The 13,900-nt window shown below is 52.3% G+C and overlaps 1 protein-coding gene across 19 annotated transcripts in view; it reads left to right on the top strand.

Moving 5' to 3' along the window:
• RIMBP2 (RIMS binding protein 2) overlaps positions 1 to 13,900 on the top strand; it is a 278,098-nt gene that overhangs the window by 246,108 nt on the left and 18,090 nt on the right. For 15 of the 19 annotated variants that reach the window (XR_008615939.1, XR_008615942.1, XR_008615940.1 and 12 more), the window contains 4 exons: positions 2,505 to 3,212; positions 4,749 to 4,866; positions 11,436 to 11,620; positions 12,327 to 12,495. Coding sequence is in view for 14 of the 19 variants with exons in the window: in XM_055080474.1 (XP_054936449.1) it covers positions 2,505 to 3,212; positions 4,749 to 4,866; positions 11,436 to 11,620; positions 12,327 to 12,495 (1,180 nt within the window). In the remaining 5 variants the exon portion in view is untranslated. Of the gene's footprint in view, positions 1 to 2,504; positions 4,219 to 4,748; positions 4,867 to 11,435; positions 11,621 to 12,326; positions 12,496 to 13,900 lie in introns of those variants that run through there. The other 4 variants (XM_055080477.1, XM_055080479.1, XM_055080478.1 and 1 more) reach the window with 2 other exon arrangements.

Genomic DNA, 13,900 nt, shown 5'->3' with positions numbered 1-13,900 from the left:
TCCCCACAGTCGCCCCGTCCCTGTCCCTTTGCCGGGCCACGAGGCCGGCTCCAGAGGCACCTGGCCCCGCGAGCAGAGTCCACAGATTTGCATGGGCTTCGCTCACAACTGAGTCTGCGCTCGGGGCCTCCTGTCCGTCCTCTTTCCCACAATTCTGGGTGAAGGAGTCTGGGAGAATCCACTGGGCACCCCCGGGGCACCCAGCTCTGTACCAAGAACTGAATCGGAAAGAATAGAACAAAGAAGACCACCCCTCCCCCCCCCGCCAAACCCCTGGCTCTCGTGGCCGTCCGCAGAGGAACAGGGACTGGTGGGAGGGCAGGAGTCCGCCTCTGAGTCAGACTGGAGACTGGGAGCGAGTCGTGCAAAGATTCTCAACCGAGGTGGACGCTGCTGGACTGCGGGAGGGCCAGGGGCTGTCAGAGGAGGTCAGAGGAGGGGCCTTCCTCCTGGAGGACGGCGGGGTCCACACACGAGCCCCTTCTCAGACGCCTCCCGCCAGGGGCCGCGGCATCCTCCGCCGCTGGTGTAGCCGTCAGCCAGGGGTCTGATGGAGGTGACGTCACCTTGAGTGAGATCGAGCTCCAGGCCCCAGGGGCCGCCCTGCCGCCGCCCGTTCCAGCCGAGCACCTGTTCACCCGGCGCGAGCGCCTCGCCCCTGCGTGCCAGGCCCTCCGCCAGGCTGGGGCATGTGGATGGACGTGACCTCCGACCTCCAGCTGCTCCCAGCCCAGCGGGGGAGACAGACGAAGGGCCCGAGAGCTGGTCGGGCCACTGCGGGGTTTTCACATGAAAAAGGCCTCGCAGAGGAAAACCCCGCCCGACCCCGGCCTTCCTCTGGGAACACAGAGCCGTGCATTTTGAATGGTGGACAGACGGCAACATCCGATCTGACTGTCACCTCAGCGCCCACGTGCATAGACCAGACCGACTGACGTTCTCCCAGCAAAGGCCCCCCGCAGGGCCCTGGGGACGCTGTCGCCAGAGAACATGCCAGATCCCCTGCAAACCCCGCACGGCTGCATTTCCTGCTACTCCCACCGGCTCCCCTCCTCCCCCGCCCCGCGGTCGAGCAGGGTTCACGGTGACCTTTGTTGGCGGAGGAAGGTCCCACGCTGCCCGCGGCCCGGCCTGACCCGGTCCCCAAGCTTCCGCACGAGCTGGGCCGGCGAAGCGTGTCCGCCTCCCCTCCTCTCCCCCCCCTCCGCTCCGCCGTGACGCTTCTGGGATGGTACTTCCTGCACGGTGTTAGCAGAGAAACCAAAGGTCACCGTGGCCCCCGGGGAGCAGGCCCAGAGGGCAAGTTCAGCCACCTGGACTTCTGGTTTCTTTTCAGAAATTCCAAGATTTAGCTTGGGGATCCGGCCCGCGGGCTCACCTTCCCACGTGGCAGCCCGTTGGCTCACGTGCGCCCCGCCTGGCCCTCGTGGGCTCCAGACCCGCGGCAGACGCGGCCCCGCGTCGACCCGCCAGGTCCCCGTGCGCCGGGGGCCCACAGGCCGGTGGGCTGGGGGCAGGGAAGCAAGTCCGATGCCGCCCCGCGGAGGCGTCGCTAACGCGCACGCCCGGAGGCCCGTGGCGGGGCGGACGGTGGGCTTACGGCTTCGTGGAGTCGCTGGGGTGTCCGGGAGGGGCGCCCCGCGGGCCGGTTCAGCGGGAGCAGAGGAGGGGCTGAGGGCGAATCCAGAGAGAGAACCACGTCCGGGACAGGGGGGCGTGGGGTGTCCGCCCCTCGTGGGCCGGCCACCATACTGGCGGGGGACACGGCTCCTCTCTGGGGGCCTCGAGGTCCAGGCTCTGGAGGAGAGACAGGCAGGCCTTTGCGGACACGGACAGAGCAAGACCGTCCCCAGAGCCACGACTTCGGGGCGCTCGGTGCCGAGGTCCGCGCGTTCACAGCCTGAGATCTGAGCCAGGGAGAGAGGCCATAGGTTACTGCGCGCGAGGACGGATTTCAGAGGGTGCTGAGAGCTTAGGTGGACGTGCAGAGTCCAGTGGCGTGGCTGGGTTGGGGTCCCCGTTTCGTCAATCATCTCCAGTTGCCGGCGGCCCACGGCAGCTGCCTTGCGAGTGTCTGAAGGTGCAGCCAGCGGGCTCAGGCGTCCCTGCCTCTGGGTGTAGCTGCGTCACAGATCCTAGCGCCTGGGTCAGCGTGAGGCCTCCTGCCACCATCCTGCCTGCACCTGCGGCCCAGCGGCCACCCTTCCCCTGTCCGGGCTGCGTGGCTGGGCCTGAGGGCGTCAGGCCGCTCTGTGTGCGCTCTGCCTGGCCCCCGCCCCGGCCCCACCCGTCTAACCCATTCTGTTCTCATTCCAGAGCCCCGGCCAGAGCATGCCGTCTGCCCCTCCCCCGCTCCCCTCCCGCCACGAGTACAAAGCATGCGTTCTGTCCCTCATGGCCTCGGAGACTAATTCTGTCTGTATTTTCTTTCCTTCCCCTTGGCCCACTTCATACTGATCACACGCTGCCTCCCGGCACCTGTTCTAACCCACCACCCCCTTAAGGAGGGCTCTGAGAATAGGACCACTGAACGCGCTTTCCTGGAGCTGCCCCAGTATCCCCAGCAGACTCACCACAGTAAGAAGCTTTTCAGTATCCCCGAAGTAGCCGAGGAGGATGGAGAGCCCTGTGAGTTCTTGTACAAGCAGGGCTTAGGGGCCTCCTCCAGGGCCCGGACCCGGCTGGCCAGAGAGCCCGGGCCCGCCAGGCCCTGCAGGGGGCACGAGGCCCCGCTTGGCTCCCGGGTGCCTGCAAAACCCAGGGGCCTCCAGCCCGAGGACTTCGTATTCGAAGACAGAGGCTGTCGGTTCAGCCGCTCGGCCACCAGGAGCCCGGACAGCGGCCTGGACTGTGGGAGCGAAGAGGAGGAGATGCGGTTTAGTTTCAGAAGCCCCGCTGCCCAGTGCAGCCCCGGCCCCGGGCACTGTCCCTGTAGGAGGAGCCTGAGGCCCCTGCTGGCCCGGCGCCGGACGCTGACCCGGCAGAGCAGCATCGAAGAAGATTCTGGGGAGCCAGCGGAGCCCGGCCATGTCGTCAGGAGCAGTGAGGCCCACCCGAGCCCGGAGAGGTCCACCCCCAGCAAGTACAGCTGGGACAAGCCCGCGGGCCAGGAGGATTTCCGGGATGTCTGGAAGAAAAGCATAAAAATGTCCGACAGTAGGGCCAGTGCCCGACACGCCCAGCCTCCTCCCCGGGTTGCAGACGGTCCTTTGGTGTGTGAAGTAAACCTCCCGCTCACATCCGCTTGCCAACCCAATCCGTTTTCATTTTTTCGCCTCCTTTTATTTTGGTGTCCGTCCCGGGCACTCTCTCTGCCGGCTCTCTTTCGTTTTCCGTGCATCTTTTGATCTATGCAGCTTCCCAGTCTTTGGACCATGCTGATGGTTTCTTTACTTTGCTTTAGAATGGTGACCGCCAACCCCCAAATCGGCGATCAGTGTGGCTGCTTTAATTAAAGGACAACTGAATCTAAATTTTAATTAAGGGTTAGCTGAACTATGATTCTCCAAAAGGTTGGCAACGCGTACTTTGCAAAATGAACCGTGGGGACTTACTCATGACTTTGGTATTACTGAAGGTTTTTCTCTCGTGGTGGTTTTGGTTTTTGGTTGTGGCTGGTTTTGGCCTTCATCTATAACTGAAAACAATAGGGAACGGTGATTGAAGAGATCCATTTTTGCACCTCTTTCCAGAGGTTTTCTTTTTCTTTTTTTTTTTTCCTGTTTCTTTCCTGCGACCAGTTTTCAGAATGACTTTTCCATCATCAGCTCTAGACCCATCCCCCTGCCTTGTCTTGCAGTGTTGTGAGTGGTTTTCAAGAGTAGGGATTCCTTCAAGGCTTCATTCATCTCTATATTGTGTCCTCTTTTCAGAACATTTGCTCCTGTCATGCTGAACTTTTCCATGAAAACACAGGTGAGACGTCCCAGGGCTCCAGGCCCTGGGTCTGAGCCGGTGCAGTTTGCGATATGTCCACTAGAGGGCGCCGATCCACAGCCCACTGACACCAGCAAACTGCAGCTCACTCCCTGTTCCCCGCCTGTAAGAGACTAATTTCCGTTACTCCCACAGCCCCGGTTCCTTCCCTGTGTCCCTGAAAGCTGTCCCTGACTCAAATGACCAGTGAGCTGGAGGTTTTGCTTTGATTCTCATATGTGACGCGATGCAAACCTGTAGTGTGAATCAGAGGCAGACTTACCCGTGAAGGAGGACCGTCAGGTTAGCCCTGAAATGTGATTGGTGTCTTTGGATCAGGGCCAAGACGTTGCCAGGAGTTTCCAAGCTGATAACACAGAGAAACTTCTGTCTCTGAGTTTTCGGTAGCCTCACATGCAGCTTTGCCCAAGTGGGACATTTGGAAACGCAGTGTTTCCCCCTCTTGTGGTCTCTGGAGGGGCTGTGCTGAGACTAGGAAAGAGGGGCCGGAGGTGTGACGAGTCGCCTTTAAGCCACTCTCATCGTGGTTCAAAAGATTCGGCTTCGGCGGCGGCAGCAGCAACAGAAAGGTGCCCCCCGAGGGATGCTCTCTCGCCCCTACCCGCGTGCGGCAAAGCGCCTGTGCTGTAGAAGACGGGGTGCCTGGGGTGAGCCCTTTTTCCTCGTCCAGGTTATTCAGCTAACCTTTCGGTTAAAAGCTAAGTTTAGTTGCCTTTAGAGCTTCTGCTTCTAAGTTGACTTGATTTGGCTGACGATTCTTTCCTTCCCACGGCTGGCCAGCCTTATGACCGTGCTGTTGTTTTTGTCTTTAGATTTTAGGAAACCCGGTGACTGCTGGACGGGCTGATCGGGTGGATCATGTGGGCCGGAGGCTTCCCCGCGGCAGTGCTGGTCGCCACAGGTCCCGGCCAACGATGGTCCCGTCTGCCGGTTAGTGGGCCTGACGGAGGCCTCCCTCTTTCTTGTAACCACAGAGCACGTGGCTGCTTGGTCCTCCATCTAAATATTTTTAAAAAGTCATTAGGAATAGCATCTTCAACTAAATACAGAACACCCTCGGTTATTTATGGCAGAAGAAGGCAGAACCAGCACAAGATAAATCGAAATTTAAGTGTTCTCAAAATATATTGACTTTTGACAGCGATCTTCTCCCTACCAGTTTTTCTTTTTTCACTGCAGAGGCTGCCGTGATAGGCATTGGAGAGATGGTGACGGGGCCATCTCCCCACCGCCTAGTTCACGCTCTCGTGAGATGCTCATGGTCAAAGCAGCAGAGGCGGGGATGGTGGCCGAACTCCAGATATCTAAACAAGCCCTGAGTCAATGGAGAGTTTATCTGTATGCGTGAAACACTTGGACAACTGGGGTTGAAAGTTATGAAAAACACCAGGAGGCCTGAATGTGTGCCCTGAACTGTGTGTTGACCCCGTCCATCTGGTCACCTCCTTGTGCATGAGTCATCCTCTGGCATCCAATTCCATTCTCTTAATTACTTTTTGGAATTCAGCCAGCCGTGCTGAAAGCTGTCATTGTAGTCATTCTAATCAATCCGCTAAGAGGGGAACGTGGCTGAAGGTCAGATGGGACTCTTTCTACTACTGGAATGAACCCGGGCAAAACAATTCCAAAAAGTATTCTATGCACAAGATAATGGAATCTGGGAATCAGCACAAATAAACTAGCTTTGTGTGAAAACACGCACACGCGCGCACGCACACACACACGAAACAAAGCAAGAGACCCACTCATGGAACAGAAGTGGATGAGAGCAAACCATCTTGATCTGGCGAGACAGGGCTCAAGGAAGACAACCCGTGGAGGTCCAGACACCTGAAAACACAGCCCCAATCACATTTAAATAGCTAGGGTTTAAAAGATAATCGGGCTTTGTTCACATCAGCCAAAAATAATTAAAGACTTTATACAGCAATACAGATCCCCTGAAGTTTCGTTCTTCTTTCAGGCGTTTCTTCCTCATAGAGCCCAAACAATAGGGAAACAAAAGTTTCCTTTTCCATCTTTACAGTTTTTAGAACGTTTTTAATTTTATCAGTAAAAAATTTCGTAGACTGTTAACCGACCTTTGAAAACACGTAGTGTATTCATTTAGCTGAAAAATAACAAAATAAGCCGAAATATAAACAAAATCAGCTGGAAAACACCAGTTTCACTTACTACAGATGCAGTAGCAGAATTCTGTATGTACTAAGCTTACTCTGTTTTTGAGTGTTGTAAACTGCTGCCACATCTCTCAGAGCTTCATTCAATTTGTGTATCATTCCCCCTGTAGCAGCTACAGGGGTTAAGTAGGTGCTCCTGGCTTGTAAAATAAATGACTTGTCGAGACTGACAGTCTTGAGGAAGCGAAGCGAGGTGGGGGCCGGTTCAAGACTGTTCTTCCTGTTGCGCTCGGTTCCCGAGTCCTCATTCGACTGTGACTTTAGCGAGTGAACGCTCATCACGTGAACCGCCACTCTCCCCGTGGCTGCAGATTAATGCCGCGGCACCAAGCAGGGGTGTGCCCTGCAGGATGTCTCGTGGGTCTCCTACTCCAGTCTCCTAGGATGGAGAAGGAAAGTCTACAGGACTGAAAATAACGGTGCTACAAATTGCCAGCTGGGCAAGGGAGTAAAGGAAAACCTCAGTGGACCCACAGTCTCCCCTTCAGAGTCTCTAACAATCATTCGGTCAGTTTTGTTTTAAGGTAAAGAATGAACGCAGAAGGCTGCACACGTGTCTTCTTTTTTAAAATTTATTTATTTTATTTATTTATTTTTGGCTGTGTTGGGTCTTCATTGCTGTGCGCAGGCTTTACTCTAGTTGTGGCGAGCGGGGGCTACTCTTCATCGCGGTGCGCGGGCCTCTCACTGTCGCGGCCTCTCTTGTTGCGGAGCACAGGCTCCAGACGCGCAGGCTCAGTAGTTGTGGCTCACGGGCCCAGTTGCTCCGCGGCATGTGGGATCTTCCCAGACCAGGGCTCGAACCCGTGTCCCCTGCATTGGCAGGCGGATTCTTAACCACTGCGCCACCAAGGAAGCCCTGCACACGTGTCTTAATTTCGGTAAGACACTAGCTAAGTTGGTAAAAACAGAGTAGTGCTGTGGTAACAGCTTAACCAAAAAGTCTGTTAATAATAGAATTCAAAACATGTTAAATAAGTCCGTGATACAGTTGCTTTCATTGTACCTGATTTCTCATCATGGAGAAATGCAAGAAATCACGTAAAGGGCATAGTTAATATCAAATACTTTATATATTCATACACATATATACATACACAGACTGAAGAACCTATTATAATTTCAGAAGACAAAAGTGAATCGTGGGACTTCCCTGGTGGCGCAGTGGTTAGGAATCCGCCTGCCAATGCAGGGGACGCGGGTTCGAGCCCTGGTCGGGGAAGATCCCACATGCCGCGGAGCAACTAAGCCCGTGCGCCACAACTACTGAGCCCATGAGCCACAACTACTGAAGCCTGTGCGCCTAGAGCCCGTGCTCTGTAACGAGAAGCCACTGCAATGAGAAGCCCGCACACCGCAACGAAGAGTAGCCCCCGCTCGCCGCAACTAGAGAAAGCCCGCGCGCAGCAACGAAGACCCAACACAGGCAAAAATAAATAAATTTATTTTTTAAAAAAAGTGAATCGTGATCAGCAGCTACCAAATAAGAAGAGAATCATGCCCCAAACCCTAGGAAGTGAATAGTCAGTGACGTGTGAACAGACTATTTTCCTCGATCTAGTCCCTGTGTAACCGGAAGCGGGGTCTGGCTGCTCGCTGCTCAAAAGCCAATAAAGAGGCCAGGTTGGTGGAAAGGAAAGTTTGCTTCATTTTGGATGCTGGCAACCAGGTGGTGGTGGGGGACGCCTGTCCAAAGGCCGACTCCCCCCTCCCCCGACAGTCGGGGGCAAGAGCTGTTATAGACGGAGGGAGGGGGCTCCGTGCAGAACCAACACGGGCAGCTCCGACAGGCATCTTGAACTTGGTCCTCGGTCGTCTGACCAGCGTCCTCTTGATGGTTTTCAGTACAGTGAGTCTTCAGTTCCAGGGTCGGATTGTTTCCATTTCCTTGAGGCCAGTTCTGGAATTGTGGCAGCTCATGTTGTAGCTACAGTCTGGTCATCGTGTAGTTAATTTCTCCACCTGGTGTGGGTTTCAGTGTCTACAGGACAGCTCCCAGGACATGGCTCAGGATATGATCTATAGCCCTTGAGGAGGAACTAAAGGTCCCTGATTATGCTTAATGACTAAACTATTATTATCTAGTCTCCTTTGTTTTCCTTTGCTTCTGCATTGTCTCACTTCTCTGGTTAAACTTATTCTTTGGCTAAAGCTTTTCCGCAGACAAAAGGCAGGCGGAGGACATGGCGGTGTGGGCAAGGACCATAGGGTCCTGCTCTCTTTCACCTGTTTAGTTATATTTTTCTTGTGCAAGTATCAGCAATTAATACTTTAGAAATCTGCCGTACTCCAAAAGCATCCATTTTCTTTTTCAGAGGAACTTAAGTCTATAGGCCATGTGTTTCCTAAATATATTTTTAATAAGCAATGCATTCACAGTAAAATATACTATACTTTTAATATACCCTGGGTTTCCCAAATTAAGAAAACAATGCCCCTTCTGATTTAAAAAGATAAAAATTATGTAGCTGCACATCTAATAAATTCTAAATCATATAATTAGCATAAGGAAGGCCTCATAACATTGATCACTGGCCCCAAAGGGGGATTTCACTGGGTTTGGTTTCTTCCTCTATTATAATTTTTGGTCTTTGCATTTATCTAGTTATTTACCTGTCAGATGAAAAGGCCCGAGGGTATACCATTCTAAACATGAAGTACCACATTCAGGGCCATTCTGTTCTTACTAACTGACTGTGCAGGTCTCCAGCACCCCCCTCCATTTTCCCCAGTTATTTTGGCTACTGACCTTGTAGAGCAAAAGGAAATGCAGCACATTTTCTCTGGGTCCAGGTGGGAAGAATTAAAAATGAATAACTAAAGAAACAAAACTTGGCCCTCTAGAAAGGAGACTCTTCTCCCTGGGTTTCCCTGCAAGGAGAAGATGAACAGCTGTAAAGTATGTTTCATAGGTGACCCCCTTTTTCTCTGTAGAAATTACATTGGACAGGAACAGTGGAAGTGGTGCCCTTGGTCAGGTGGTGAGGGAAGTAGTTCACCTGCAAAGGACGATGCTTATTCTGGCAGCACAGGTGGCCTCGGAAGCCGACAGGGGCCAGTCATGAGCCCCGACTTTGCACGTGGTATGTGGACCCTTCCTCCTTCCTGACAAAGACCCCCTCCCTCCCCGGGCCAGGACATTCCACATCAGGGCAGAAGGAGGAGTTCCCACTCCCAGGTCAGACCAGCAGCTAGAGATCAGTTCTTCCTTGAGTCTAGCCTGCCACCGAGAAAGAGAAGTTCCTCTCGGTTGCCCACTTTGGTCCCTGCGAAGCCAGATTTCCATGGACACATTCCATGGAGGCCACTGTTCTCTCCCCTTGAGGTCTGATTCTCGTACAGCCTCTAAGGCACCTTCTCTGGAGGAAACAGTGCAGTGACATCACACCCACACTTCCACTCATACACACCAACTCCAAGTGCTCCAAGCGCCTCCACTCCATCCCCACTCCTGCCCCCAAACCAGAGAGAGATCCTGTAATGGTGAGGACGACCCTGCCCTCTGTTTTCACTGAGCGCCGGCGCTGGCCTCAGATCCCCCCTCCGGTCTCCAGTGCCTAATGCCTCCCACTTGTGCTTGGTGTGATTTCGGACTTAAAGATGTAAAGGCACGGTTTTCCACATATCATGGTGCCTGAACTCGAGCCAACTCCTGAGAGCATGCACTCGATGTGGATTATAGGTGTGGCTCAAAAGTCTTCCAGGGTGGCGCTGACCTACCCGACCCTCCCCTATGAAATGGCCCCTGTGAACTTGCCTGTATGTTTTGACTCCACGTCACTACGTCAACTCAGCTGGAGAAGCCCTGGGAACCCTCTGGGTGCAGCCAAAGCTGTAGCCACAATGCTCCTTCATTGACATTTCCCTCAGCTGAAATGGCATCCACTAGATCACATCACCGTTGTGTTAAGTTCCTTCTGCGAATCTCCCACAGGTATCTGACTGAATCGAAAACAGGCATCCTTGTCACGCTGCTCACGGTTTTCTCTACCGTCAGCCACGAGCACGAGAGACCCCTGCATCACTGCATACACCGAGATGTTCATAGTTCACCGGATGGTATACCATTAGCTGCACACTATTCAATTTAGATAACATTGAAAACTAGGGGAAAAAGTGTGAGATCTTCTCACTGACTATAAATAAAAGCAAAACCAGTGTGAAGAAATCAGTAAGGCCCCGCTGCTCAGAAGTTTTGTTCCCTCCCTAGCAGAAGCGAAGTTGCTGAATGTTTAGGTTATCTCGGCATCCTAAAAAGATCCCGAATTCAAATAATGTAAACAGTTCACTGCATTTTAAAAACCAACCTTTCCTGCAGCTAAAGTGCCTTCTTTATTTTTCAACTACATGTTTCTGCTGGTGAGAGAAGTCAAGGCTCTTGACTCTCCCGCCTCTCCGCACCCCACCTCTCCTGCGTTTTCCACACACCTGTGACGTCTTCTTGTCCCACTTCCTGTGCTACTTGTGCTGGTGACACAAGTTTTGACTGGCTGTTTGTCCCACCCCTACCCTCTCTTCTAATGATTGTGGTTTTTCTCATTTGCTTCCCCCCTGATGTTCTGAGCCCTTATTGTGTGGTCAGAACAGTATAATTTACTAGCAGTTGTTCATTCTCTCTATATATATTTAAACGTATACATAGATAGATGTATGCATATGTATGATGATATCTAATAATACGTATGCATATATATTAGGATTTCAAAAAGAATGCTCTTTAGAAGCTCAATGGTAGGTAGACTTGAAACTCAATCCCGCTAGGAAGTCATTAATTCGCTGTAATGCATTTGTTGCCACTTACCTATTTGGGGCTAAGTGAGCAGCTTGGTCACCTATATCAAACTTTGACTAATATACAGATGGATTTCAACGTGCATGTACTCTGGCTGGGCTGTTATGGAAACACACAGAGGGTCTCCGGGTCTCTGGCCCCTGAACAGGCCTGTGTGGCAGCGTCCTAATCCCAAGGACTCGCCCACCTGCCGCCCCTGGTGCTCAGGCCTGCCCTGCAGGGAGGTCTTTGAGACAAAGTCCTTTATCTCTCACTGTCTTAACACGCAGCACACCTAGGGTCATGCTGGTGCCTGTGTTGTATACTAGTTATTTGCTTGTCAAACCCATCTCTGTTGAGATGATCCATTTCTGCCTGCATATTAAGCTACCCATTTTTTTTAAAGACAAAAGTTAAAGTGCCACAGCCTCCCAAAGTGTGGGAGTTTCTAAAACCACACTTCCTATAACAGCTCATGTTTCTGGGTAAAGCTGGGGGATGGCCGCGGGAATTACTTAGCACCCTGTCCTTTATCCCACACGCTCCAGATGAGTACAGTGGGAGGAGCCGGCTTTCTCCAGACTTCTACGAAGAGTCAGAGACGGACCCTGGGGCGGAAGAGCTCCCGCCTCGGATCTTTGTGGCTCTTTTTGACTACGACCCCCTCACCATGTCCCCGAACCCAGATGCTGCGGAAGAGGAGCTTCCCTTTAAAGAAGGGCAGATCATCAAGGTGGGGGCATGGCTGGGGGTGATGGGGAGGGCACGGTGGGGGGAGTAAGGGGGGACGATGGGGAGGGGGCACTCGCCAGACCCAAGTTCCTTAACACATCACAACGACAAGCTGCTTTCTCTTGCATTCGACATTCAGCCTTCTTCTCAGCAGAGGAGGGGGGCCTGAGTCTGGAGTCAGAACGAAGAAGCAGGATGCTCCCTAGGAGAGGGGAAAGAGCCTTGAGTCCTAAGTTTGCAAATTTCCAAAAGGGCACTGACAGCTCGCCTTTGAAAGTGGTCCTAATGTTTGTCTGATAAAACGGGGCCTTTAAAGGATGGTGAGGCTTACCCCACAGAACAGTACCCGCGGAATCTCTTTGTTAGTTGAGATTTTTTCACTTCTAGGATATCCGACAGTGGCACTGTCTTCTTATGGAAGAACCATTTGCACTTCTAAGTGGGGTGGGGTCTCATCACCTGGCCTCAGCTAGCAGCCCCCCTCCTTGATGGGAGGCCCAGGGGCTGCCCAAACCCTGGAGGAGAAACAGCTTCTTAGAGGTAGAAATGTATAGTGCGAGGGCTATGTGTACACATTTACACCCACGTGCCGGTTGTTTTGGTGTTCTCAAGTCTGTTTCTGACTAGGTATGACTCTACTGTGAGTAGAGCTGATGTATTTCTGAACCAGCCCATCCCAATGCCTTAACTTCTTCCCACGGCTCCAGGTTTACGGTGATAAAGATGCTGATGGATTCTACCGCGGGGAAACCTGCGCTCGGCTTGGCCTTATTCCTTGTAACATGGTCTCTGAAATCCAGGCAGACGATGAGGAGGTGATGGAGCAGCTTCTCAGACAAGGCTTCCTCCCCCTGAACACACCTGTGGAGAAAATAGGTAAGAGGCAACCCCTTGCTCACCCGTGAACCTGTAGGCTGCGAGGCTCCTGCCCTCCTGAGGGTTTCGTAGCAAAAACACCAGCTCAGAGCAGGAGACAGCGCTGAGCAGGATCCCACCTGCGCCATCTGAATGTGTCAAAGGAAATCTGAGTGTTAACCGTCGGCTTTTCTTGGGCAAAACCCACTCGGTAAACCGGGCTTGTAATAGTCTTGCTGCGATACGGACATACGGGCATCTAAATATTTATGAATCCACAGATCTTCTCAGGGAAGGTGAAGTACAGCCCTGCTTACTAAAGGTCTGTCACATCTAGAAAATAAACAACTGCCTTTGGGTTGTTCTGGACTGAACGTCTGTGTCCCCCCAAAATTCATTCGTTGGAGTCCTCATCCCCAAGGTGATGGCGTTAGGAGGTGGGGCCTGTGGGAGGCGACGAGGTCATGAGGGTGGAGCCCCCCGTGGATGAGATTAGTGCCCTTACAGAAGAGACTGCAGAGAGGCCCCTCGCCCCTACCATCGTGTGAGGACACTGTGAGAAGTAGGCCGTCTGTAAGCCAGGAGGGAGGGAAGAAGGTCCTCACCAGACACCAAGTCAGCCAGCACCTCGGTCTTGGACCCCCAGCCTCCAGGACTGTGACAAATAGATACCTGTTGTCTAAGCCACCCGGTCTGTGGCACTTTGTTATATCAGCCGGAATGGACTAAGACACTGGTAATATACTTTGAACATTGCCTAAATATCTATGATAAATTTCAAAGGATGATGGGGTGGTGTTATGCCTTCCATTCTTCAGGTGAATTTTGCTTATCCAAAAGGCATAAAAGATTTTTACCCTGTAATTTGGATACTAAATGCCTTCGTTTATCTTGAACCACTCTGCAGCACCTTTGAGCCAACCAACAGCAAAACTGTTTTCAGCAACTTTACACTTACGATCTTTAATTTTTCCCATGTGCAAGGAAAATCCTCGTGTTCAAAAGGCCTCTACTTTTTCTCCATAGCTGTAGACAGAAATACCTGTTTTATGTCATTCATATTTAAAGTTTTAATACTTCAAAACATTAGATTCACTTCTAAATGACACTCCGAAGACAAAATTCAGTGGTTAAAGAATATGCATGGTTTTAAGGATAAACACAAAATCAAATAAAATGCCTCAGACTTTTTGGTATTAATGAGCTCATGGTCTCAAGTTACGATGCACGTCAAATAGTTGAGGTTTCACTGATTAAATTGCCCAGATTAAATCCACGAGACTGCAGCTCTCTGAGCCCCTCACACCATCCACTCCCTTGCGTTGCTGTCTTCTTTCCTAAAGTGGGCAGTGAGTGTTCATAGAGGGAACGGGCTCTGTGCACCACGAACCCCGGGGGCCCAGGAGTGATCTGCTAAAAAACAGAA

This window comes from Physeter macrocephalus, chromosome 19, assembly GCF_002837175.3.
Source record: "Physeter macrocephalus isolate SW-GA chromosome 19, ASM283717v5, whole genome shotgun sequence".
In the NCBI taxonomy this organism is placed as follows: Eukaryota; Metazoa; Chordata; class Mammalia; order Artiodactyla; family Physeteridae; genus Physeter; species Physeter macrocephalus.
Note: the sequence above shows the minus strand (reverse complement) of the source record. Positions and strands in the feature narration are given on the sequence as shown.